Source organism: Tachypleus tridentatus, chromosome 3 (genome assembly GCF_004210375.1).
Source record: "Tachypleus tridentatus isolate NWPU-2018 chromosome 3, ASM421037v1, whole genome shotgun sequence".
NCBI classification, from domain to species: Eukaryota; Metazoa; Arthropoda; class Merostomata; order Xiphosura; family Limulidae; genus Tachypleus; species Tachypleus tridentatus.
Window position 1 is genome coordinate 115783666 of NC_134827.1, and position 27604 is coordinate 115811269.

General features: G+C 26.7%; 2 protein-coding genes and 1 long non-coding RNA gene across 4 annotated transcripts in view; 2 read left to right on the forward strand and 1 right to left on the reverse strand.

Annotated features, from left to right (window-relative positions):
• The window catches only part of LOC143245991 (gamma-aminobutyric acid receptor alpha-like), a 35289-nt gene extending 34107 nt beyond the window's left edge, over positions 1 to 1182 (forward strand). Inside the window, exon 7 of the mRNA XM_076492242.1 lies at positions 54 to 1182. Coding sequence (XP_076348357.1) covers positions 54 to 353 — 300 coding nt within the window. The 3' untranslated portion in view covers positions 354 to 1182. The remainder of the gene's footprint in view (positions 1 to 53) is intronic.
• The window catches only part of LOC143246174 (gamma-aminobutyric acid receptor alpha-like), a 317756-nt gene that overhangs the window by 109953 nt on the left and 180199 nt on the right, over positions 1 to 27604 (reverse strand). The gene's annotated exons all lie outside the window — the stretch shown is intronic.
• LOC143247838 (uncharacterized) lies at positions 1680 to 26960 on the forward strand. 2 transcript variants are annotated; one of them, XR_013026724.1, is made up of 3 exons: positions 1680 to 1922; positions 6018 to 7980; positions 26045 to 26960. It is a non-coding gene; the product is annotated as an uncharacterized LOC143247838 (long non-coding RNA). The 2 variants fall into 2 exon arrangements; XR_013026725.1 differs by having other exon boundaries at positions 1681 to 1922; positions 6235 to 7980.

A 27604-nucleotide genomic window follows, 5' to 3' on the forward strand; every position in this document is an offset into this window, starting at 1 on the left:
TACATTTTCATCCAGTATTTGACACATTGTATTACTGTATTTTACCGAAATAGACGGCAGAAGCGGTTCAGACGAGTATTAGTTCCATACAACACACTACCCAAAGGTCACTTGACCGGTCTGGATCTCGAAATGGCCGTGTAGTGCAGCTTCAAAGTGTTCTGTCACGAGCTAGATATCCTCACAAGAAGTTTTCCACTCAACGAAGAAGTAATTTCACTTCCAACAGAAACACTTTCTATTTGAATAGCGTTAGTAAGATTGACAAAGTTTCCAGGGCTGTGTTTCCAATGTCCTTTCTGGTGATAAACCTGATATATTGGTTTAATTATTTGCAGGCAGATTCTTTATGAGGTATTCTTCCAGCTGTTAGAACGTTTCGATATTGAAAGAGTGTCGAATCTCGCATGCGGTGTACAAACATAACTTGTAAAGGTATTTATTTTGATGACTTTGTCGTACGTTTAGAATATAACATTTTTTTTTGTTCTAAAATAACCATTAGAATTACACATTACAGTCTTTTTCCAACGCGAAAACTTGAAACGTATGTGGTCAATGTCTCACGGTAAAGTACACAAGTATGACTAAGTTATCTTATTGTTACTATTGTTCATAACGTATTAAAAACCTACCCAGACAACACCGGGTTGTCATGGGTATTTATCATGACGCCAGTTATTTTAATACGTCACTTATTCCTTCTTTGCCCCTGATGAACAAAGAGACATCTATCGAAAGAGTTCGGATTGTGGGGTTTCGTATCTTTTGTCTTTTGTTGACATTTGTTATAGACATGCAGCATAGTTAGATCGATAACGAAAATCTGAGATTGTACATTGTCGGGTTGACTAGGTCATGTGTAGATATTTATATACGTTGATAAGTGCTGAGAGACGAAAGCTTTCAGATCAGTTCCTGAATATGTACTTTCTAAATATTTGTTTTTGAGGTACAATCTTTATTTAATTTCTATTTTATTTGTATTTGAGACACCATAATTTCGATCACTTCAAAACTGAAAAGTCACATAAGGAGTTAAAATTATATTATTATTATTATTGTAAAAGTATTGAAATAACCAGTAAGAAGTGTTTTCTACATTACAGCTTTAGTAAAGCTATTTCTCCACTACATCAGGTAAACGTTAAGCCTAACGTTCTGCTACAAAATAACATTCCTCAAGCCGATCTTTGTTTTCTCGTAAAGTATTGCTTGATCACTATTTCTTAATCATGTTTAAATCTCGTTAAGTCTATTTAGTAACTTACGCAAATCACTTTGAATTTGATAATTTAACACAGTGTTCATCAAAGGAGAAGGCTAGTTAACTTTATTTAGCCATTTTTGCTCAGTACAATAAGCACTCGTTAAGCTTAATCATTTACAAAGAATAGTACTTGTTAAGCCTTTTCAACACAGCATGATAATCGTTAAACTTGTTTAAATGATCTACGTCACATTCTGTAAACAATATGACATACAGGTTGAAGAGAATTGTCTTAAATATGAAATATTTGTCTCGAAACTAGATGTATTTAGCACGATAGTAAATAAATATTGAAATATTTTAATTATGTTGTTGGTTATAGTATTCAAATAAAGCTTGGATAACAAACCATAAAGCATTCCGGTTTGTACTTAGAAGTGTTTGGTTGAATGAAAAAGACGTTAGTTTATGCTTGAACATCAAATGATTTATTTTACACATAGCTAATACTTTCACTGTCGCAACTACTTCTATGTTTTACCATTCTTGTACTAAAATAAATCGTATTTTACGTCATGAAAATATTCAATGTTTGGTATTATTGCCTTTCTGTTACATCTTTAACAATTATTTTTTTTTTCTGTGGGACCACTGCAGAGATGGCGCTGCTTCCTTATACAAACGGCTACGACGATTCTTGATTCTGTTAGGAGTAAGTATTTAGTATAAAGAAAAGAACTTAGGACTATTAAAATATTATTTTATTTACTGCTTGTAGAATGACCTTTTTTTAAAAAAAGTTGAAACTGCAGTATTTGAATCAAGTTATTTTAGAAATCTGATATTTTTTTGTGGAGGTTCACTCGAGCTTGATGAAATTTCACGTATTTCACAACTGGTTTTGTAGCGTAATCCTTTTATTCATATATATTTCTGTTAATGCAAGAAGAAAAACTGACCGTTACGACAAAGACGAGACTTGAGTGATGAATCATTTAACGTGAGAAATGTCTAAATTTAGACACTGACAAATTAACTTCAAATTAAGGACATTATTAATGGAAGAAACGTGGAGTTTTCTACGAATATTCTTTTAAACAAATTCGCTCGATTAAGCTACTGAGTTAACTGTTGTGAATAAAATTTATCACTGTAACTACACGGTCTCCCTCTAGTGACAATAATGGTAAGTTCCGATGATTTTTATTTTGAGTATAAAGACAAGGAAAAAATCTCTTTATAATATTGTAGCACAAAAGCATTATTAAAATATAATAATTCTTATAAATATAAGTCGGTGTAGTTGTAATTATAAAACAGCTTTAGAATAACGAACGTTTCACTTCTAACTTTTACTCTTGGCAACAAACAAAGTTTCAGTGATTTACAAATAGCTATCCCACGAGTCAGCCAACAACAACTAATTTTCTTTATAGGCCTTTTTTTAAGGGCCTTAAATCTAAAAAGCTTGCTAATCTTTCGTCAATGTTTGGCAGAAAAAAAAAGTTAAATTAGCAGGCGTTGTGGTATCTATTTAGATTTAAGAACAACAAAATTATACCCTTGTCCACAGCGTGTAAAGCAGGATAACGTGTCCAATAGAAAAAATATTTTGTAATCCAACAGAAGGTTTCTTATATAATCAAATAAGATTTTAATTTCTCATAGATTTATAACTCGTAAAATAATTTCTAGTTTTAAATGACTGATTTCGTTTCACAATAAAAACAGGATAATAATAAGATGTTAGATAATTTCTAGAATTGATTGATGAGAGAACTTGAGATTGTTGTTTTGGCACGAGCTGTTGTACCATACACCAAAGTACAAAAAGCATAATATTGACTCCAGTAACATTGAGTCTTGTTACGCTTAAATTTGAGGTTTGATACTTTCAGCACAACTAACTAATGGTCCAGATTTGCTCTACAGGGCGAAAAATTTCTCTTAGGGAAAAGTAAACAGTGGAAACATCATATTGTGTTATGTAGATGGTTCCTCGGTAAAGATGGACATAATAATGACTGGAAGTACTCTGTTGGACATAACAGTGATTGGAAGTACTCTGTTGGACATAATAATGACTGGAAGTACTCTGTTGGACATAATAATTATTGGAAGTACTCTGTTGGACATAATAATGACTGGAAGTACTCTGTTGGACATAATAATGACTGGAAGTACTCTGTTGGACATAATAATTATTGGAAGTACTCTGTTGGACATAATAATGACTGGAAGTACTCTGTTGGACATAATAATGACTGGAAGTATTCTGTTGGACATAATAATGATTGGAAGTACTCTGTTGGACATAATAATGACTGGAAGTACTCTGTTGGACATAATAATGACTGGAAGTACTCTGTTGGACATAATAATTATTGGAAGTACTCTGTTGGACATAATAATGACTGGAAGTACTCTGTTGGACATAATAATGACTGGAAGTACTCTGTTGGACATAATAATGACTGGAAGTACTCTGTTGGACATAATAATTATTGGAAGTACTCTGTTGGACATAATAATGACTGGAAGTACTCTGTTGGACATAATAATGACTGGAAGTACTCTGTTGGACATAACAGGGATTAAAAGTACTCTGTTGGACATAATAATGACTGGAAGTACTCTGTTGGACATAATAATGACTGGAAGTACTCTGTTGGACATAACAGTGATTGGAAGTACTCTGTTGAACATAATAATGACTGGAAGTACTCTGTTGGACATAATAATGACTGGAAGTACTCTGTTGGACATAATAATGACTGGAAGTACTCTGTTGGACATAATAATTATTGGAAGTACTCTGTTGGACATAATAATGACTGGAAGTACTATGTTGGACATAAAAATGACTGGAAGTACTCTGTTGGACATAATAATGACTGGAAGTACTCTGTTGGACATAATAATGACTGGAAGTACTCTGTTGGACATAACAGGGATTAAAAGTACTCTGTTGGACATAATAATGACTGGAAGTACTCTGTTGGACATAATAATGACTGGAAGTACTCTGTTGGACATAACAGTGATTGGAAGTACTCTGTTGAACATAATAATGACTGGAAGTACTCTGTTGGACATAATAATGACTGGAAGTACTCTGTTGGATATAATAATGACTGGAAGTACTCTGTTGGACATAATAATTATTGGAAGTACTCTGTTGGACATAATAATGACTGGAAGTACTCTGTTGGACATAAAAATGACTGGAAGTACTCTGTTGGACATAATAATGACTGGAAGTACTCTGTTGGACATAATAATGACTGGAAGTACTCTGTTGGACATAACAGGGATTAAAAGTACTCTGTTGGACATAATAATGACTGGAAGTACTCTGTTGGACATAATAATGACTGGAAGTACTCTGTTGGACATAATAATGACTGGAAGTACTCTGTTGAACATAATAATGACTGGAAGTACTCTGTTGGACATAACAGTGATTGGAAGTACTCTGTTGGACATAATAATGACTGGAAGTACTCTGTTGGACATAACAGTGATTGGAAGTACTCTGTTGGACATAACAGTGACTGGAAGTACTCTGTTGACATAACAGTTTATTGGAAGTACTCTGTTGGACATAATAATGACTGGAAGTACTCTGTTGGACATAATAATGACTGGAAGTACTCTGTTGGACATAACAGTGATTGGAAGTACTCTGTTGGACATAACAGTGACTGGAAGTACTCTGTTGGACATAACAGTGACTGGAAGTACTCTGTTGACATAACAGTTTATTGGAAGTACTCTGTTGGACATAATAATGACTGGAAGTACTCTGTTGGACATAATAATGACTGGAAGTACTCTGTTGGACATAACAGTGATTGGAAGTACTCTGTTGGACATAATAATGCCTGGAAGTACTCTGTTGGACATAATAATGACTGGAAGTACTCTGTTGGACATAATAATTATTGGAAGTACTCTGTTGGACATAATAATGACTGGAAGTACTCTGTTGAACATAATAATGACTGGAAGTACTCTGTTGGACATAACAGTGATTGGAAGTACTCTGTTGGACATAATAATGACTGGAAGTACTCTGTTGGACATAACAGTGATTGGAAGTACTCTGTTGGACATAACAGTGACTGGAAGTACTCTGTTGACATAACAGTTTATTGGAAGTACTCTGTTGGACATAATAATGACTGGAAGTACTCTGTTGGACATAACAGTGATTGGAAGTACTCTGTTGGACATAATAATGACTGGAAGTACTCTGTTGGACATAATAATTATTGGAAGTACTCTGTTGGACATAATAATGAGCGGAAGTACTCTGTTGGACATAATAAGGACTATCAGTGAAAGGTTCTGTTCCTAATTCTAACTCGCACATTTTCTATATTTTTAAGTGTTCTTCTGTGTCGGTGTTTGTCATCTTTATTTAACGTTTGTCATCTATTTGATGTTTACCATCTTTTTTGATGTTTGTCATCTTTATTATATCATCTGGATGATCTTTGTGGACATCAGTCTTTTCAGATACTAAGACATTTTTTGATTGGTATTATTGGAAGCCCAGAACACCATACTCTTAAAACCTTCTTCTCACTGTGTGAAATAATAGTTAATTGTCATAATAAACTGAATAATTTAAAACAACGTGATTATGATAACTTCAGATTAATTATATAATCATACTGGAATTTATGTTTCATTATGGAATCACTGATGGTCGGCATTTGATGTGATAGCTTTTATAATTGATAAAAGTTTTCCTATTGTAATTAAAATAAATACCTAAAGTAATAGAGTGTTTGTTTTATAGCAAAACCACTTTGGGCTTTCTACCGCAGGAAATCGAACCTCGGGAATTCATGGTTGCAATCCCACAGACTTAGCACTATCTCTCAGTGACGAATTAACAAATTAAATTTAAATATTGGTCAACAGTGATTTAAACTGTTGCTCTGGTTCGTAGAAATATTAGTTGGTTTTTTGTTGGTTTATATTTTTTCTTTGTTGAGCCCAAACTATTTTTCCAGAAATGAAGTCACGCACTATAACTTCACGAGGAAAATAAGCTTTTTCACTCAGAGTTTTGGAAGAAATTTATTTGTTGGGGCGTTGTCTAGATTGATTCTTGCCCAATGACAGATGCGAAGAAGGATGGCTGTCTGTCAGGACACTTATTCAACTGAAAGCGAACGTGCACCATCAACGTTTGGCAGGTTGTTTGTCATCTTAACGAGCGCCATTGCTTTTCATTTGGTTGTTCGTCGAAGATATGCCACGTTTCTATCAAAATTAACGAAGATGTCATTCTGGACTCGACGTCCGCTTAATATTGAAGGCTATGTATTCTGAATAAAAGAACAAAAACACACCATGAAACAAGAAGGATATAATAGTTATTAGAATAAAATGTTGTCATAAAAATAAAGTACCTTTAATAAAATCGGAACAAAACGAAACAATAACTGTTACGATAATCGATTTAACTTCTGACAACAATGTTGTTCATATCAATCAATTGATCCAACGCATTATCTTCTTTTGTGGATGCGCTCAGGCGTGGCTCTGAGGTCAAAGCCATGTTGGTGATTCTGGGGGCATGATAAATATAACAGTTACATTCTTCTACTCGATTATAATTGTCCAACAACTGGGAGTGGTTCCTGATGACTAGTTACATTCTTCTACTCGATTAGAATTGTCCAACAACTGGGAGTGGTTCCTGATGACTAGTTACATTCTTCTACTTGATTATAATTATCCAACAACTGGGAGTGGTTCCTGATGATTAGTTACATTCTTCTACTTGATTATAATTATCCAACAACTGGTAGTGGTTCCTGATGATTAGTTACATTCTTCTACTTGATTATAATTATCCAACAACTGGGAGTGGTTCCTGATGATTAGTTACATTCTTCTACTTGATTATAATTATCCAACAACTGGTAGTGGTTCCTGATCACTAGTTACATTCTTCTACTTGATTATAATTGTCCAACAACTGGGAGTGGTTCCTGATGATTAGTTACATTCTTCTACTTGATTATAATTATCCAACAACTGGGAGTGGTTCCTGATGATTAGTTACATTCTTCTACTTGATTATAATTATCCAACAACTGGTAGTGGTTCCTGATGACTAGTTACATTCTTCTACTTGATTATAATTGTCCAACAACTGGGAGTGGTTCCTGATGACTAGTTACATTCTTCTACTCGATTAGAATTACCCAACAACTGGGAGTGGTTCCTGATGATTAGTTACATTCTTCTACTTGATTATAATTATCCAACAACTGGTAGTGGTTCCTGATGACTAGTTACATTCTTCTACTAGATTATAATTATCCAACAACTGGGAGTGGTTCCTGATGACTAGTTACATTCTTCTACTTGATTATAATTGTCCAACAACTGGGAGTGGTTCCTGATGACTAGTTACATTCTTCTACTCGATTAGAATTACCCAACAACTGGGAGTGGTTCCTGATGATTAGTTACATTCTTCTACTTGATTATAATTATCCAACAACTGGTAGTGGTTCCTGATGACTAGTTACATTTTTCTACTTGATTATAATTATCCAACACCTGGGAGTGGATCCTGATGACTAGTTACATTCTTCTACTAGATTATAATTATCCAACAACTGGGAGTGGTTCCTGATGATTAGTCACATTCTTCTACTTGACTATAATTATCCAACAACTGGGAGTGGTTCCTGATGACTAGTTACGTTTCTTTTAGTCAAAACAGGGGCGATGTCGCAGAGGTAGTTTTGTTCCAAACAAAGTTTATATTTTCTGTGATATAACCTAATAAACACAATGTGTTGAAACACTCGACTCGATGTTTAGGAAGTAGATTAGGAAATATGATAGGGTTACCTCACAGATAGGAATTTAGTGCAGGGCTGATAACACTTGTTTTAATTTAAAAAATGTCGCAGCGAATTTTATTTATCCTTTGGTAGAAATAAACATTATTAGCCCAAAGTAAACACTATCACTGAACAATAAACATTATTAGCAGACAATAAACACTATCAGTGAATAGTAAACATTATTAGTAGATAGTAAACACTATCAGTAAACGATAAACATTATTATTAGACAGTAAACACTATCATTGAACAATAAAGCATTATTAATAGACAATAAACACTATAACTGAACAATAAACATTATTAGTAGACAGTAAACACTATCATTGAACTATAAGTATTATTATTAGACAGTAAACAATATCATTGAACAATAAACATTATTAAACAGTAAACACTTATCATTGGATTATAAACATCATTATTAGACAGTAAACACTATCATTGAATAATAAAAATTATTATTAGACAGTAAACACTATCATTGGATAATAAACATTATTATTAGACACTAAACACTATCATTGGGTAAAAAACATTATTATTAGACAGTAAACACTATCATTGGATAATAAAACATTATTAGACAGTAAACACTATCATTGGATAAAAACATTATTATTAGACACTAAACACTATCATTGGATAATAAACACATTATTAGACAGTAAACACTATCATTGGATAATAAACATTATTATTAGACAGTAAACACTATCATTGGATAAAAACATTATTATTAGACAGTAAACACTATCATTGGATAAAAACATTATTATTAGACAGTAAACACTATCATTGGATAATAAACATTATTATTAGACAGTAAACACTATCATTGGATAAAAACATTATTATTAGACAGTAAACACTATCATTGGATAATAAACATTATTATTAGACACTAAACACTATCATTGGATAATAAACATTATTATTAGACAGTAAACACTATCATTGGATAATAAACATTATTATTAGACAGTAAACACTATCATTGGATAATAAACATTATTATTAGACAGTAAACACTATCATTGGATAATAAAGTTGTTATTAGACAGTAAACACTTTCATTGGGTAAAAACATTATTATTAGACAGTAAACACTATCATTGGATAATAAACATTATTATTAGACAGTAAACACTATCATTGGATAATAAACATTATTATTAGACAGTAAACACTATCATTGGATAATAAACATTATTATTAGACAAAAAACACTATCATTGGATAATAAACATTATTATTAGACAGTAAACACTATCATTGAATAATAAACATTATTATTAGACACTAAACACTATCATTGGATAATAAACATTATTATTAGACAGTAAACACTATCATTGGATAATAAACATTATTATTAGACACTAAACACTATCATTGGATAATAAACATTATTATTAGACAGTAAACACTATCATTGGATAATAAACATTATTATTAGACAGTAAACACTATCATTGGATAATAAACATTATTATTAGACAGTAAACACTATCATTGGATAATAAACATTATTATTAGACACTATAAACACTATCATTGGATAATAAACATATATTATTAGACAGTAAACACTATCATTGGATAATAAACATTATTATTAGACAGTAAACACTATCATTGGATAATAAACATTATTATTAGACAGTAAACACTATCATTGGATAATAAACATTATTATTAGACACTAAACACTATCATTGGGTAAAAAACTTTATTATTAGACAGTAAACACTATCATTGGATAACAAACATTATTATTAGACAGTAAACACTATCATTGGATAATAAACATTATTATTAAACAGTAAACATTATCATTGGATAATAAACATTATTATAAGACAAAAAACACTATCATTGGAGAATAAACATTATTATTAGACAGTAAACACTATCATTGAATAATAAACATTATTATTAGACACTAAACACTATCATTGGATAATAAACATTATTATTAGACAGTAAACACTATCATTGGATAATAAACATTATTATTAGACACTAAACACTATCATTGGATAATAAACATTATTATTAGACAGTAAACACTATCATTGGATAATAAACATTATTATTAGACAGTAAACACTATCATTGGATAATAAACATTATTATTTAAACACTATCATTGGATAATAAACATTATTATTAGACAGTAAACACTATCATTGGATAATAAACATTATTATTAGACAGTAAACACTATCATTGGATAATAAACATTATTAGACAGTAAACACTATCATTGGATAATAAACATTATTATTAGACAGTAAACACTATCATTGGATAATAAACATTATTATTAGACAGTAAACACTATCATTGGATAATAAACATTATTATTAGACAGTAAACACTATCATTGGATAAAAAACATTATTATTAGACAGTAAACACTATCATTGGATAATAAACATTATTATTAGACAGTAAACACTATCATTGGATAATAAACATTATTATTAGACGGTAAACACTATCATTGGATAATAAACATTATTATTAGACACTAAACACTATCATTGGGTAAAAACATTATTATTAGACAGTCGACACTATCAGTGGATAATAAACATTATTATTAGACAGTAAACACTATCATTGGATAATAAACATTATTATTAGACAGTAAACACTATCATTGGATAAAAAACATTATTATTAGACAGTAAACACTATCATTGGATAATAAACATTATTATTAGACAGTAAACACTATCATTGGATAATAAACATTATTATTAGACAGTAAACACTATCATTGGATAATAAACATTATTATTAGACAAAAAACACTATCATTGGATAATAAACATTATTATTAGACAGTAAACACTATCATTGGATAATAAACATTATTATTAGACAGTAAACACTATCATTGGATAATAAACATTATTATTAGACAGTAAACACTATCATTGGATAATAAACATTATTATTAGACACTAAACACTATCATTGGATAATAAATATTATTATTAGACATTAAACACTATCATTGGATAATAAACATAATTATTAGAAAGTAAACACTATCATTGGATAGTAAACATTATTATTAGACAGTAAACACTATCATTGGATAATAAACTTTATTATTAGACACTATCATTGGATAATAAACATTATTATTAGACAGTAAACACTATCATTGGATAATAAAGATTATTATTAGACAGTAAACACTATCATTGGATAATAAACATTATTATTAGACACTAAACACTATCATTGGATAATAAACATTATTATTAGACAGTAAACACTATCATTGGATAATAAACATTATTATTAGACAGTAAACACTATCATTGGATAATAAACATTATTATTAGACAGTAAACACTATCATTGGATAATAAACATTATTATTAGACACTAAACACTATCATTGGATAATAAACATTATTATTAGACAGTAAACACTATCATTGAATAATAAACATTATTATTAGACACTAAACATTATCATTGGATAATAAACATTATTATTAGACAGTAAACACTGTCATTGAATAATAAGCATTATTAATAGACAATAAACACTATAACTGAACAATAAACATTATTAGTAGACAGTAAACACTATCATTGAATATAAACATTATTATTAGACAGTAAACACTATCATTGGATAATAAACATTATTAAACAGTAAACACTATCATTGGATAATAAACATTATTATTAGACAGTAAACACTATCATTGAATAATAAAAATTATCATTAGACAGTAAACACTATCATTGGATAATAAACATTATTATTAGACACTAAACACTTTCATTGGGTAAAAACATTATTATTAGACAGTAAACACTATCATTGGATAATAAACATTATTAGACAGTAAACACTATCATTGGATAAAAACATTATTATTAGACACTAAACTCTATCATTGGATAATAAACATTATTATTAGACAGTAAACACTATCATTGGATAATAAACATTATTATTAGACAGTAAACACTATCATTGGATAATAAACATTATTATTAGACAGTAAACACTATCATTGGATAATAAACATTATTATTAGACAGTAAACACTATCATTGGATAACAAACATTATTATTAGACACTAAACACTATCATTGGATAATAAACATTATTATTAGACAGTAAACACTATCATTGGATAATAAACATTATTATTAGACAGTAAACACTATCATTGGATAATAAACATTATTATTAGACACTAAACACTATCATTGGATAATAAACATTATTATTAGACAGTAAACACTATCATTGGATAAAAAACATTATTATTAGACAGTAAACACTATCATTGGATAATAAACATTATTATTAGACAGTAAACACTATCATTGGATAATAAACATTATTATTAGACAGTAAACACTATCATTGGATAATAAACATTATTATTAGACAGTAAACACTATCATTGGATAATAAACGTTATTATTAGACACTAAACACTATCATTGGATAATAAACAATATTATTAGACAGTAAACACTATCATTGGATAATAAACATTATTATTAGACACTAAACACTATCATTGGATAATAAACATTATTATTAGACAGTAAACACTATCATTGGATAATAAACATTATTATTAGACAGTAAACACTATCATTGGATAATAAACATTATTATTAGACAGTAAACACTATCATTGGATAATAAACATTATTATTAGACAGTAAACACTATCATTGGATAATAAACATTATTATTAGACAGTAAACACTATCATTGGATAATAAACATTATTATTAGACAGTAAACACTATCATTGGATAATAAACATTATTATTAGACAGTAAACACTATCATTGGATAATAAACATTATTATTAGACAGTAAACACTATCATTGGATAATAAACATTATTATTAGACACTAAACACTATCATTGGATAAAAAACATTATTATTAGACAGTAAACACTATCATTGGATAATAAACATTATTATTAGACAGTAAACACTATCATTGGATAATAAACATTATTATTAGACAGTAAACACTATCATTGGATAATAAACATTATTATTAGACAGTAAACACTATCATTGGATAATAAACATTATTATTAGACAGTAAACACTATCATTGGATAATAAACATTATTATTAGACACTAAACACTATCATTGGATAATAAACATTATTATTAGACAGTAAACACTATCATTGGATAATAAACATTATTATTAGACAGTAAACACTATCATTGGATAATAAACATTATTATTAGACAGTAAACACTATCATTGGATAATAAACATTATTATTAGACAGTAAACACTATCATTGGATAATAAACATTATTATTAGACAGTAAACACTATCATTGGATAATAAACATTATTATTAGACAGTAAACACTATCATTGGATAATAAACATTATTATTAGACAGTAAACACTATCATTGGATAATAAACATTATTATTAGACAGTAAACACTATCATTGGATAATAAACATTATTATTAGACAGTAAACACTATCATTGGATAATAAACATTATTATTAGACAGTAAACACTATCATTGGATAATAAACATTATTATTAGACAATAAACACTATCATTGGATAATAAACATTATTATTAGACAGTAAACACTATCATTGAACTATAAACATTATTATTAGACAGTAAACACTATCATTGGATAATAAACATTATTAAACAGTAAACACTATCATTGGATAATAAACATTATTATTAGACAGTAAACACTATCATTGGATAAAAACATTATTATTAGACAGTAAACTATCATTGGGTAAAAACATTATTATTAGACAGTAAACACTATCTTTGGGTAAAAACATTATTATTAGACAGTAAACACTATCATTGGATAATAAAGTTATTATTAGACAGTAAACACTATCATTGGATAAAAACATTATTATTAGACAGTAAACACTATCATTGGATAAAAACATTATTATTAGACAGTAAACACTATCATTGGATAATAAACATTATTATTAGACAGTAAACACTATCATTGGATAATAAACATTATTATTAGACAGTAAACACTATCATTGGATAATAAACATTATTATTAGACACTAAACACTATCATTGGATAATAAACATTATTATTAGACAGTAAACACTATCATTGGATAATAAACATTATTATTAGACAGTAAACACTATCATTGGATAATAAACATTATTATTAGACACTAAACACTATCATTGGGTAATAAACATTATTATTAGACAGTAAACACTATCATTGGATAAAAACATTATTATTAGACAGTAAACACTATCATTGGATAATAAACATTATTATTAGACAGTAAACACTATCATTGGATAATAAACATTATTATTAGACAGTAAACACTATCATTGGATAATAAACATTATTATTAGACAGTAAACACTATCATTGGATAATAAACATTATTATTAGACACTAAACACTATCATTGGATAATAAACAATATTATTAGACAGTAAACGCTATCATTGGATGATAAACATTATTATTAGACAGTAAACACTATCATTGGATAATAAACATTATTATTAGACAGTAAACACTATCATTGGGTAATAAACATTATTATTAGACAGTAAACACTATCATTGGATAATAAACATTATTATTAGACAGTAAACACTATCATTGGATAAAAACATTATTATTAGACAGTAAACACTATCATTGGATAAAAACATTATTATTAGACAGTAAACACTATCATTGGATAATAAACATTATTATTAGACACTAAACACTATCATTGGGTAAAAACTTTATTATTAGACAGTAAACACTATCATTGGATAACAAACATTATTATTAGACAGTAAACACTATCATTGGATAATAAACATTATTATTAAAGAGTAAACATTATCATTGGATAATAAACATTATTATAAGACAAAAAACACTATCATTGGATAATAAACATTATTATTAGACAGTAAACACTATCATTGAATAATAAACATTATTATTAGACACTAAACACTATCATTGGATAATAAACATTATTATTAGACAGTAAACACTATCATTGGATAATAAACATTATTATTAGACACTAAACACTATCATTGGATAATAAACATTATTATTAGACACTAAACACTATCATTGGATAATAAACATTATTATTAGACAGTAAACACTATCATTGGATAATAAACATTATTATTAGACAGTAGACACTATCATTGGATAATAAACATTATTATTAGACAGTAAACACTATCATTGGATAATAAACATTATTATTAGACACTAAACACTATCATTGGATAATAAACATTATTATTAGACAGTAAACACTATCATTGGATAATAAACATTATTATTAGACAGTAAACACTATCATTGGATAAAAACATTATTATTAGACAGTAAACACTATCATTGGATAATAAACATTATTATTAGACACTAAACACTATCATTGGATAATAAACATTATTATTAGACAGTAAACACTATCATTGGATAATAAACATTATTATTAGACAGTAAACACTATCATTGGATAATAAACATTATTATTAGACAGTAAACACTATCATTGGATAATAAACATTATTATTAGACAGTAAACACTATCATTGGATAATAAACATTATTATTAGACAGTAAACACTATCATTGGATAATAAACATTATTATTAGACACTAAACACTATCATTGGATAATAAACATTATTATTAGACAGTAAACACTATCATTGGATAATAAACATTATTATTAGACAGTAAACACTATCATTGGATAATAAACATTATTATTAGACAGTAAACACTATCATTGGATAATAAACATTATTATTAGACACTAAACACTATCATTGGATAATAAACATTATTATTAGACAGTAAACACTATCATTGGATAATAAACATTATTATTAGACACTAAACACTATCATTGGATAATAAACATTATTATTAGACAGTAAACACTATCATTGGATAATAAACATTATTATTAGACAATAAACACTATCATTGGATAATAAACATTATTATTAGACAGTAAACACTATCATTGAATAATAAACATTATTATTAGACAGTAAACACTATCATTGGATAATAAACATTATTATTAGACAGTAAACACTATCATTGGATAATAAACATAAACATTATTAGACAGTAAACACTATCATTGGATAATAAACATTATTATTAGACAGTAAACACTATCATTGGATAATAAACATTATTATTAGACAGTAAACACTATCATTGGATAAAAAACATTATTATTAGACAGTAAACACTATCATTGGATAATAAACATTATTAGACAGTAAACACTATCATTGGATAAAAAACATTATTATTAGACACTAAACACTATCATTGGATAAAAAACATTATTAGACAGTAAACACTATCATTGGATAATAAACATTATTATTAGACAGTAAACACTATCATTGGATAATAAACATTATTATTAGACAGTAAACACTATCATTGGATAATAAACATTATTATTAGACACTAAACACTATCATTGGATAATAAACATTATTATTAGACAGTAAACACTATCATTGGATAATAAACATTATTATTAGACAGTAAACACTATCATTGGATAATAAACATTATTATTAGACACTAAACACTATCATTGGATAATAAACATTATTATTAGACAGTAAACACTATCATTGGATAATAAACATTATTATTAGACAGTAAACACTATCATTGGATAATAAACATTATTATTAGACACTAAACACTATCATTGGATAATAAACATTATTATTAGACAGTAAACACTATCATTGGATAATAAACATTATTATTAGACAGTAAACACTATCATTGGATAATAAACATTATTATTAGACACTAAACACTATCATTGGATAATAAACATTATTATTAGACAGTAAACACTATCATTGGATAATAAACATTATTATTAGACAGTAAACACTATATTGGACAGTAAAACTATCATTGGATAATAAACATTATTATTAGACAGTAAACACTATCATTGGATAATAAACATTATTATTAGACACTAAACACTATCATTGGATAATAAACATTATTATTAGACAGTAAACACTATCATTGGATAAAAACATTATTATTAGACAGTAAACACTATCATTGGATAAAAACATTATTATTAGACAGTAAACACTATCATTGGATAATAAACATTATTATTAGACACTAAACACTATCATTGGGATAATAAACATTATTATTAGACAGTAAACACTATCATTGGATAACAAACATTATTATTAGACAGTAAACACTATCATTGGATAATAAACATTATTATTAAACTAGTAAACATTATCATTGGATAATAAACATTATTATAAGACAAAAAACACTATCATTGGAGAATAAACATTATTATTAGACAGTAAACACTATCATTGAATAATAAACATTATTATTAGACACTAAACACTATCATTGGATAATAAACATTATTATTAGACAGTAAACACTGTCATTGAATAATAATCATTATTAATAGACACTAAACATTATTATTAGACACTAAACACTATCATTGGATAATAAACATTATTATTAGACATTAAACACTATCATTGGATAATAAACATAATTATTAGACAGTAAACACTATCATTGGATAATAAACATTATTATTAGACAGTAAACACTATCATTGGATAATAAACATTATTATTAGACACTAAACACTATCATTGGATAATAAACATTATTATTAGACAGTAAACACTATCATTGGATAATGAACATTATTATTAGACAGTCGACACTATCAGTGGATAATAAACATTATTATTAGACAGTAAACACTATCATTGGATAATAAACATTATTATTAGACACTAAACACTATCATTGGATAAAAAACATTATTATTAGACAGTAAACACTATCATTGGATAATAAACATTATTATTAGACAGTAAACACTATCATTGGATAATAAACATTATTATTAGACAGTAAACACTATCATTGGATAATAAACATTATTATTAGACAGTAAACACTATCATTGGATAATAAACATTATTATTAGACACTAAACACTATCATTGGATAATAAACATTATTATTAGACAGTAAACACTATCATTGGATAATAAACATTATTATTAGACATAAACACTATCATTGGATAATAAACATTATTATTAGACAGTAAACACTATCATTGGATAATAAACATTATTATTAGACAGTAAACACTATCATTGGATAATAAACATTATTAAGACAGTAAACACTATCATTGGATAATAAACATTATTATTAGACAGTAAACACTATCATTGGATAATAAACATTATTATTAGACAGTAAACACTATCATTGGATAATAAACATTATTATTAGACACTAAACACTATCATTGGATAAAAAACATTATTATTAGACAGTAAACACTATCATTGGATAATAAACATTATTATTAGACAGTAAACACTATCATTGGATAAAAACATTATTATTAGACACTAAACACTATCATTGGGTAAAAACATTATTAGACAGTAAACACTATCATTGGATAATAAACATTATTATTAGACAGTAAACACTATCATTGGATAATAAACATTATTATTAGACAGTAAACACTATCATTGGATAATAAACATTATTATTAGACACTAAACACTATCATTGGATAATAAACATTATTATTAGACAGTAAACACTATCATTGGATAATAAACATTATTATTAGACAGTAAACACTATCATTGGATAATAAACATTATTATTAGACACTAAACACTATCATTGGATAATAAACATTATTATTAGACAGTAAACACTATCATTGGATAATAAACATTATTATTAGACAGTAAACACTATCATTGGATAATAAACATTATTATTAGACACTAAACACTATCATTGGATAATAAACATTATTATTAGACAGTAAACACTATCATTGGATAATAAACATTATTATTAGACAGTAAACACTATCATTGGATAATAAACATTATTATTAGACACTAAACACTATCATTGGGTAATAAACATTATTATTAGACAGTAAACACTATCATTGGATAAAAACATTATTATTAGACAGTAAACACTATCATTGGATAATAAACATTATTATTAGACAGTAAACACTATCATTGGATAATAAACATTATTATTAGACAGTAAACACTATCATTGGATAAAAACATCATTATTAGACAGTAAACACTATCATTGGATAATAAACATTATTATTAGACAGTAAACACTATCATTGGATAATAAACATTATTATTAGACAGTAAACACTATCATTGGATAATAAACATTATTATTAGACAGTAAACACTATCATTGGATAATAAACATTATTATTAGACAGTAAACACTATCATTGGATAATGAACATTATTATTAGACAGTAAACGCTATCATTGGATGATAAACATTATTATTAGACAGTAAACACTATCATTGGATAATAAACATTATTATTAGACACTAAACACTATCATTGGGTAATAAACATTATTATTAGACAGTAAACACTATCATTGGATAATAAACATTATTATTAGACAGTAAACACTATCATTGGATAATAAACATTATTATTAGACAGTAAACACTATCATTGGATAATAAACATTATTATTAGACAGTAAACACTATCATTGGATAATAAACATTATTATTAGACAGTAAACACTATCATTGGATAATAAACATTATTATTAGACAGTAAACACTATCATTGGATAATAAACATTATTATTAGACAGTAAACACTATCATTGGATAATAAACATTATTATTAGACAGTAAACACTATCATTGGATAATAAACATTATTATTAGACAGTAAACACTATCATTGGATAATAAACATTATTATTAGACAGTAAACACTATCATTGGATAATAAACATTATTATTAGACAGTAAACACTATCATTGGATAATAAACATTATTATTAGACAGTAAACACTATCATTGGATAATAAACATTATTATTAGACAGTAAACACTATCATTGGATAATAAACATTATTATTAGACAGTAAACACTATCATTGGATAATAAACATTATTATTAGACAGTAAACACTATCATTGATAATAATAAACATTATTATTAGACAGTAAACACTATCATTGGATAATAAACATTATTATTAGACAGTAAACACTATCATTGGATAATAAACATTATTATTAGACAGTAAACACTATCATTGGATAATAAACATTATTATTAGACAGTAAACACTATCATTGGATAATAAACATTATTATTAGACAGTAAACACTATCATTGGATAATAAACATTATTATTAGACAGTAAACACTATCATTGGATAATAAACATTATTATTAGACAGTAAACACTATCATTGGATAATAAACATTATTATTAGACACTAAACACTATCATTGGATAATAAACATTATTATTAGACAGTAAACACTATCATTGGATAATAAACATTATTATTAGACAGTAAACACTATCATTGGATAATAAACATTATTATTAGACACTAAACACTATCATTGGATAATAAACATTATTATTAGACAGTAAACACTATCATTGGATAATAAACACTATCATTGGATAATAAACATTATTATTAGACAGTAAACACTATCATTGGATAATAAACATTATTATTAGACAGTAAACACTATCATTGGATAATAAACATTATTATTAGACAGTAAACACTATCATTGGATAATAAACATTATTATTAGACAGTAAACACTATCATTGGATAATAAACATTATTATTAGACAGTAAACACTATCATTGGATAATAAACATTATTATTAGACAGTAAACACTATCATTGGATAATAAACATTATTATTAGACAGTAAACACTATCATTGGATAATAAACATTATTATTAGATAATAAACATTATTATTAGACACTAAACACTATCATTGGATAATAAACATTATTATTAGACAGTAAACACTATCATTGGATAATAAACATTATTATTAGACACTAAACACTATCATTGATAATAAACATTATTATTAGACAGTAAACACTATCATTGGATAATAAACATTATTATTAGACAGTAAACACTATCATTGGGTAATAAACATTATTATTAGACAGTAAACGCTATCATTGGATGATAAACATTATTATTAGACAGTAAACACTATCATTGGATAATAAACATTATTATTAGACACTAAACACTATCATTGGGTAATAAACATTATTATTAGACAGTAAACACTATCATTGGATAATAAACATTATTATTAGACAGTAAACACTATCATTGGATAATAAACATTATTATTAGACAGTAAACACTATCATTGGATAATAAACATTATTATTAGACACTAAACACTATCATTGGGTAAAAACATTATTATTAGACAGTAAACACTATCATTGGATAACAAACATTATTATTAGACAGTAAACACTATCATTGGATAATGAACATTATTATTAAAGAGTAAACATTATCATTGGATAATAAACATTATTATAAGACAAAAAACACTATCATTGGAGAATAAACATTATTATTAGACAGTAAACACTATCATTGAATAATAAACATTATTATTAGACACTAAACACTATCATTGGATAATAAACATTATTATTAGACAGTAAACACTATCATTGGATAATAAACATTATTATTAGACACTAAACACTATCATTGGATAATAAACATTATTATTAGACAGTAAACACTATCATTGGATAATAAACATTATTATTAGACAGTAAACACTATCATTGGATAATAAACATTATTATTAGACAGTAAACACATCTATCATTGGATAATAAACATTATTATTAGACAGTAAACACTATCATTGGATAATAAACATTATTATTAGACAGTAAACACTATCATTGGATAATAAACATTATTATTAGACAGTAAACACTATCATTGGATAATAAACATTATTATTAGACACTAAACACTATCATTGGATAATAAACATTATTATTAGACAGTAAACACTATCATTGGATAATAAACATTATTATTAGACAGTAAACACTATCATTGGATAAAAAACATTATTATTAGACAGTAAACACTATCATTGGATAATAAACATTATTATTAGACAGTAAACACTATCATTGGATAATAAACATTATTATTAGACAGTAAACACTATCATTGGATAATAAACATTATTATTAGACAGTAAACACTATCATTGGATAATAAACATTATTATTAGACAGTAAACACTATCATTGGATAATAAACATTATTATAGACATAAACACTATCATTATTATTAGACAGTAAACACTATCATTGGATAATAAACATTATTATTAGACAGTAAACACTATCATTGGATAATAAACATTATTATTAGACAGTAAACACTATCATTGGATAATAAACATTATTATTAGACAGTAAACACTATCATTGGATAATAAACATTATTATTAGACACTAAACACTATCATTGGATAATAAACATTATTATTAGACAGTAAACACTATCATTGGATAATAAACATTATTATTAGACAGTAAACACTATCATTGGATAATAAACATTATTATTAGACACTAAACACTATCATTGGATAATAAACATTATTATTAGACAGTAAACACTATCATTGGATAATAAACATTATTATTAGACAGTAAACACTATCATTGGATAATAAACATTATTATTAGACAGTAAACACTATCATTGGATAATAAACATTATTATTAGACACTAAACACTATCATTGGATAATAAACATTATTATTAGACAGTAAACACTATCATTGGATAATAAACATTATTATTAGACAGTAAACACTATCATTGGATAATAAACATTATTATTAGACGGTAAACACTAATATTGGATAATAAACATTATTATTAGACACTAAACACTATCATTGGATAAAAACATTATTATTAGACAGTAAACACTATCATTGGATAATAAACATTATTATTAGACAGTAAACACTATCATTGGATAATAAACATTATTATTAGACAGTAAACACTATCATTGGATAAAAACATTATTATTAGACAGTAAACACTATCATTGGATAATAAACATTATTATTAGACAGTAAACACTATCATTGGATAATAAACATTATTATTAGACACTAAACACTATCATTGGATAATAAACATTATTATTAGACAGTAAACACTATCATTGGATAATAAACATTATTATTAGACAGTAAACACTATCATTGGATAATAAACATTATTATTAGACAGTAAACACTATCATTGGATAATAAACATTATTATTAGACAGTAAACACTATCATTGGATAATAAACATTATTATTAGACAGTAAACACTATCATTGGATAATAAACATTATTATTAGACAGTAAACACTATCATTGGATAAAAACATTATTATTAGACAGTAAACACTATCATTGGATAATAAACATTATTATTAGACAGTAAACACTATCATTGGATAATAAACATTATTATTAGACAGTAAACACTATCATTGGATAATAAACATTATTATTAGACACTAAACACTATCATTGGATAATAAACATTATTATTAGACAGTAAACACTATCATTGGATAATAAACATTATTATTAGACAGTAAACACTATCATTGGATAACAAACATTATTAGACTGTAAACACTATCATTGAATAATAAACATTATTATAAGACAAAAAACACTATCATTGGATAATAAACATTATTATTAGACACTAAACACTATCATTGGGTAATAAACATTATTATTAGACACTAAACACTATCATTGGATAATAAACAATATTATTAGACAGTAAACGCTATCATTGGATAATAAACATTATTATTAGACAGTAAACACTATCATTGGATAATAAACATTATTATTAGACAGTAAACACTATCATTGGATAATAAACATTATTATTAGACAGTAAACACTATCATTGGATAATAAACATTATTATTAGACAGTAAACGCTATCATTGGATGATAAACATTATTATTAGACAGTAAACACTATCATTGGATAATAAACATTATTATTAGACACTAAACACTATCATTGGATAATAAACAATATTATTAGACAGTAAACGCTATCATTGGATAATAAACATTATTATTAGACAGACAGTCGACACTATCATTGGATAATAAACATTATTATTAGACAGACAAACACTATCATTGGATAATAAACATTATTATTAGACACTAAACACTATCATTGATAAAAAACATTATTATTAGACAGTAAACACTATCATTGGATAATAAACATTATTATTAGACAGTAAACACTATCATTGGATAATAAACATTATTATTAAACAGTAAACACTATCATTGGATAATAAACATTATTATAAGACAAAAAACACTATCATTGGATAATAAACATTATTATTAGACAGTAAACACTATCATTGAATAATAAACATTATTATTAGACACTAAACACTATCATTGGATAATAAACATTATTATTAGACAGTAAACACTATCATTGGATAATAAACATTATTATTAGACACTAAACACTATTATTGGATAATAAACATTATTATTAGACAGTAAACACTATCATTGGATAAAAACATTATTATTAGACAGTAAACACTATCATTGGATAAAAACATTATTATTAGACAGTAAACACTATCATTGGATAATAAACATTATTATTAGACAGTAAACACTATCATTGGATAATAAACATTATTATTAGACAGTAAACACTATCATTGGATAATAAACATTATTATTAGACAGTAAACACTATCATTGGATAATAAACATTATTATTAGACAGTAAACACTATCATTGGATAATAAACATTATTATTAGACAGTAAACACTATCATTGGATAATAAACATTATTATTAGACAGTAAACACTATCATTGGATAATAAACATTATTATTAGACAGTAAACACTATCATTGGATAATGAACATTATTATTAGACAGTCGACACTATCAGTGGATAATAAACATTATTATTAGACAGTAAACACTATCATTGGATAATAAACATTATTATTAGACACTAAACACTATCATTGGGTAAAAACTTTATTATTAGACAGTAAACACTATCATTGGATAACAAACATTATTATTAGACAGTAAACACTATCATTGGATAATGAACATTATTATTAAAGAGTAAACATTATCATTGGATAATAAACATTATTATAAGACAAAAAACACTATCATTGGAGAATAAACATTATTATTAGACAGTAAACACTATCATTGAATAATAAACATTATTATTAGACACTAAACACTATCATTGGATAATAAACATTATTATTAGACAGTAAACACTATCATTGGATAATAAATATTATTATTAGACATTAAACACTATCATTGGATAATAAACATAATTATTAGAAAGTAAACACTATCATTGGATAGTAAACATTATTATTAGACAGTAAACACTATCATTGGATAATAAACTTTATTATTAGACACTATCATTGGATAATAAACATTATTATTAGACAGTAAACACTATCATTGGATAATAAAAGTTATTATTAGACAGTAAACACTATCATTGGATAATAAACATTATTATTAGACACTAAACACTATCATTGGATAATAAACATTATTATTAGACAGTCGACACTATCTTTGGATAATGAACATTATTATTAGACAGTCGACACTATCAGTGGATACTAAACATTATTATTAGACAGTAAACACTATCATTGGATAATAAACATTATTATTAGACACTAAACACTATCATTGGATAATAAACATTATTATTAGACAGTAGACACTATGATTGGATAATGAACATTATTATTAGACAGTCGACACTATCAGTGGATAATAAACATTTGTTATTTTTGGTCTGTCTAGTTGGATGGATTACTGAAGCTTATGTTCACAGTCACTCAAAGCTACCACCGACGTAACTAGATGAAACTTTTTAACTCGCTCGTCTTTATCGACATTATAAGACAGAAGTGGGAGTCAGTGGTCCTTGACTTGATTGTAGAGAACCAGGTTATGGCCATACGGAACATTGTAAACAATTTAATATCATAAAATAAATACCAAAGTATATTTTGTATTAGACTATGGATTGCCATTTTCCTAACGTTATACTAAATAGGCCTTATTCCAGACTTTAGGCGGTTGGTGTACATACAGTATTTGACCAGGTTGGAGACAGTCAGTGGTCCAGGACGTTAGTCGTTTATCAGTTTATAATTAAAACAAAACACGCATCTTTAATCGAAGCGTAAAGAAGGATTATTTGTTAAGATTTGTAAGCAGAAAATTTTATTAAAAAGTCTTATTCGAGGTTAACCCCTCAATAATTGATTATTTGAAATTCGTGTTTTTCAAGCTCCGTATGTCTGGTTTGTTATGTATGGTCTCTCTGTTGCAACATTATGGGACAAGATATTTGTTTGATTCAGTTTTTACCTTGGAAATACCTTGTTTTTCTATTTATGTTTGTTTTGAAATTTTGAAAATTAAAATTGATATCTTTCTATATAATAACTTAGTCGTCAGTGTGGGTTTTACAAATACGTCCGACCAGAAACATTTGTAGTTGAATATAGGTTGAGTTTGTTTATTATAAAAATAAAAACATTTCCAATCTAGAGTTACATATATATATTCACAATTGTATAAAATAATAATTCTTACCCTGATGTAGGAAACTGTAATCGTCAACTTAATTAACCTCATTGTGATGGTTCTTATTCTGATGTAAAAAACTGTAAAAGATGACTTAACCTCATCGTATTGATACATACTCTGATGTAATAAACTCTAAAGGACGAATTAACCTCACTCTGATGGTACTTACTGTGGTGTAAGAAACTAAAATATGACTTAACCTCACTGTGATGGTACTTACTCTGACGTAAGAAACTGTAAAGGATTTCTTACCTTATCATGGTGATACTTACTCTGATGTAATAAACTTCAAAGGATGACTTAACCTTATTAGGAAAAGGTGTTTATTGTGCCAATCACATGGTAATTAAAGGATTATTGGTTTGAGATTCGATTATCTCTCTAAATCGAATCAGATACAAACAAGAACGCCGTATTAATCTATATCAAATTACAGCAGTGCCATACATACGTATGGTCTTTCTAATTCTGACCAAACTGCTTTCCAGAAATACATAAATCGTTGATAGAAAAGGTTAAACACAGTATGAATGTTTAAATAGTTCTTCAATACGACACTTGGGGACGTGTAACGAAGTCGGGCAGAATAGATCGTTTATTCTTCACTGAGAAACCTTTTGAAATCACTCGATATCTGAGAGACAAGGGAAGACAATATCTGAGAGACAAGGGGAGATCATTTTAAAATATAGTTTTATATTGAACACAAGCTTGGCTGCTTCAATCAATAGAAACCTCTCGACAACGGTAAGCTATGTTGTTGAA